The 2,722-nt window shown below is 55.6% G+C and overlaps 1 protein-coding gene across 1 annotated transcript; it reads right to left on the bottom strand.

Moving 5' to 3' along the window:
- Positions 1-287: 287 nt before the first annotated feature.
- Positions 288-1,220, bottom strand: LOC134413994 (olfactory receptor 14I1-like). The gene has a single exon (XM_063147997.1). It carries the CDS (start codon positions 1,218-1,220, stop codon positions 288-290), a length of 933 nt encoding a protein of 310 aa, XP_063004067.1.
- Between the last annotated feature and the right edge of the window lie 1,502 nt (positions 1,221-2,722).

The following is a 2,722-nucleotide window of genomic DNA, read 5'->3' as shown; positions in this document are numbered from 1 at the left end:
TGCTGCTGCAGCTTCAGAAAAGGCAACAAAAGGGCATCTCTGCAGAAAACTTTGCTGGGACAACCTTTACTTTGTTTAAAGCCATCAAGAGTGCAGCCTCTCATTGACGCAGTCTGTGGCCGTAGGGAAGGTGGAGAGAAACAAAATGAGAAATGGCACAAACCACGACATGTTTTGTGGTCAACATGAAAAAACTAATTCAAGGAAAAAAAGCCCCACAATCAAACTAACAAGAAGTAACAAAGATTACTTTTATTACAAGTGATTAGCAGAAATTGGCCAGCAGTTTAATGTTCTTGAAACCATCCAGTCATCAGTTTCCACACTGCAGCTTTGAGCTCCTGGTTCCTCAGGCTGTAGATGAGGGGGTTCAGGGCTGGAGGCACCACTGAGTACAGAACTGACACTGCCAGATCCAGGGATGGGGAGGACATGGAGGGGGGCTTCAGGTGAGCAAACATAATAGTGCTGAAAAACAGGGAGACCACAGCCAGGTGAGGGAGGCAGGTGGAAAAGGCTTTGTGCCGTCCCTGCTCAGAGGGGATCCTCAGCACGGCCCTGAAGATCTGCACATAGGAGAAAACAATGAACACAAAACAGCCTAATGCTAAACAGGCACTAATAGCAATAAGCTCAAGTTCCCTGAAATTGGAGAGTGAGCAGGAAAGCTTGAGGATCTGTGGGATTTCACAGAAGAACTGGCCCAAGGCATTGCCATGGCACAGGGGCAGGGAAAATGTATTGGCTGTGTGCAGCAGTGAATAGAGAAAGGCACTGGCCCAGGCAGCTGCTGTCATGTGGGCACAAGCTCTGCTGCCCAGGAGGGTCCCATAGTGCAGGGGTTTGCAGATGGACACATAGCGGTCGTAGCACATGATGGTCAGGAGGGAATACTCTGCTCCCATGAAGAACAGAAAGAAAAAGAGCTGTGCAGCACATCCTGTGTAGGAGATGTCCCTGGTGTCCCAGAGGGAATTGTGCATGGCTTTGGGGACAGTGGTGCAGATGGAGCCCAGGTCAGTGAGGGCCAGGTTGAGCAGGAAGAAGAACATGGGTGTGTGCAGGTGGTGGCCGCAGGCTATGGCGCTGATGATGAGGCCGTTGCCCAGGAGGGCAGCCAGGGAGATGCCCAGCAAGAGGCAGAAGTGCAGGAGCTGCAGCTGCCGCGTGTCTGCCAATGCCAGCAGGAGGAAGAGCCTGATGGAGCTGCTGTTGGACATTTGCTGGGCCTGGACTTGGGCACCTGTTCATGGATAGAATGGACATTGACAAGTCAGAAGAGGCTGCTTGGAGCCAAACCTGGGCCATTCCCTGTAGCATGTCCCACTGGGACTCACCCACCCTTGTTTGTGAAAACCTTCACCCAGGTCCCTTCCTGAGCTCCAGTTGTGCTGGCTGAGTGTGCCAGGAGCAGCCAGGCCTGTGCATGGGGGCCCTCAAGGAGCCATCCCTGCCCTACTGCCCTGGGTTTGTGGCCATGTGGCAGAGGGACAAGGCTGGATATTCAGGATTTGGCAGGGGAATCACTCAGAATGAAGACAGGCTTGGTAGCATCTGCACTCCTAGTTTTTTAGGACATGGATGGCAGGAGCTGGTTTAGGGAATTTTTTCCTACCCACACATCATTTCTGACTCTCTGAGGTCAGAAATCCCCTTCCTGCTGCACTCAGAGTTTGCCACTGAGAGATGTGAGAGGCAAAGGATTCCCTGTGGCTCAGGGAAGTTGAGGGGCTGCATGGGCTTGTTCCCAACTGCCCTGGCTTTGCACCTTTTGCTGCAATCAGAGCACAATCACACTCCTGCGTCAGCCTGGGATAAACCAGACCCTGCCCAGAGCAGAGGGATCCCTGAATGTCTCACCCTCTCTCAAGGTCTCTGGGCAAGGTCTCAGCACCCCCTTGTGCCAAGGACACTCTCGGCTCCCTCGGCAAACCCAGCAGCATTTCCTCAGCTCTGGCAGCTCTGCCCTTCCCCACGGGACATGCAGAGAACTCCCAGAGGCTCTGGCACAGATTTGCACCAGGAGGGCAGCTCAGAGCTTGGAAGGGCACAGCAAGGAGAACCCTGGCTGTGCCCATGATGGGATTTCAGGGAGGGGGCTCAGCTCATTCCCCTTTCCCATGGACTGCTTTGTCCACAGGCCCACAGGTGCCAGGGAAGCTTGGACACCCCATTCCCATGGACAGCCCTGCCTGGCAGGAATGCCAAGGGCAGTGCCTGACTCAGCTGCTGCAAATGCCAGAGCCTCCCTGAGAGAAGCAGATAACAGTAACAATATTAGGGCAGTGCAGAAACAAGAGAAGATGTTGTGGTGCTGTGCCTGAGAGGGCAGGGCAGAGACAGCCAGGCACTCAGGACAGTGTTCCCGTGCCCAGCTGCTCCCAGCACCTCCCACACACCAACAGTGCCCTCCTGCCCCCAGCACTGCTCTCTTCAGCCCCCTCTCCTTCCCTGAGCATCTCCCTGGGCCTGGACATGCCCTCCTGAGAGGATCCTTGTCCCTGCCAGTGCTCACAGAGCCCATCCCAGCCTGTGTGCCCTGGCCGGGGCCCTACAGAAACCTGCCTGTGTGCAGGGCCCTGGCTGGGGCAGGCGCTGTGTGCAGCTGGGCGAGGGCAGCTCAGGAGAGCCCTGCTGGGCCCTGCAAAGGTGATGCTGCTGCTGCCCAGTGCTGAGGAGTGGCTGAGGGCCCTTTGGGAGGCTCCCAGCAGAGAGACTGACC

Source organism: Melospiza melodia, unplaced genomic scaffold (assembly GCF_035770615.1).
Source record: "Melospiza melodia melodia isolate bMelMel2 unplaced genomic scaffold, bMelMel2.pri scaffold_70, whole genome shotgun sequence".
Lineage (NCBI taxonomy): Eukaryota > Metazoa > Chordata > Aves > Passeriformes > Passerellidae > Melospiza > Melospiza melodia.
The sequence above is the reverse complement of the archived record's forward strand: the minus strand, read 5'-3'. Positions and strand labels throughout refer to the sequence as shown.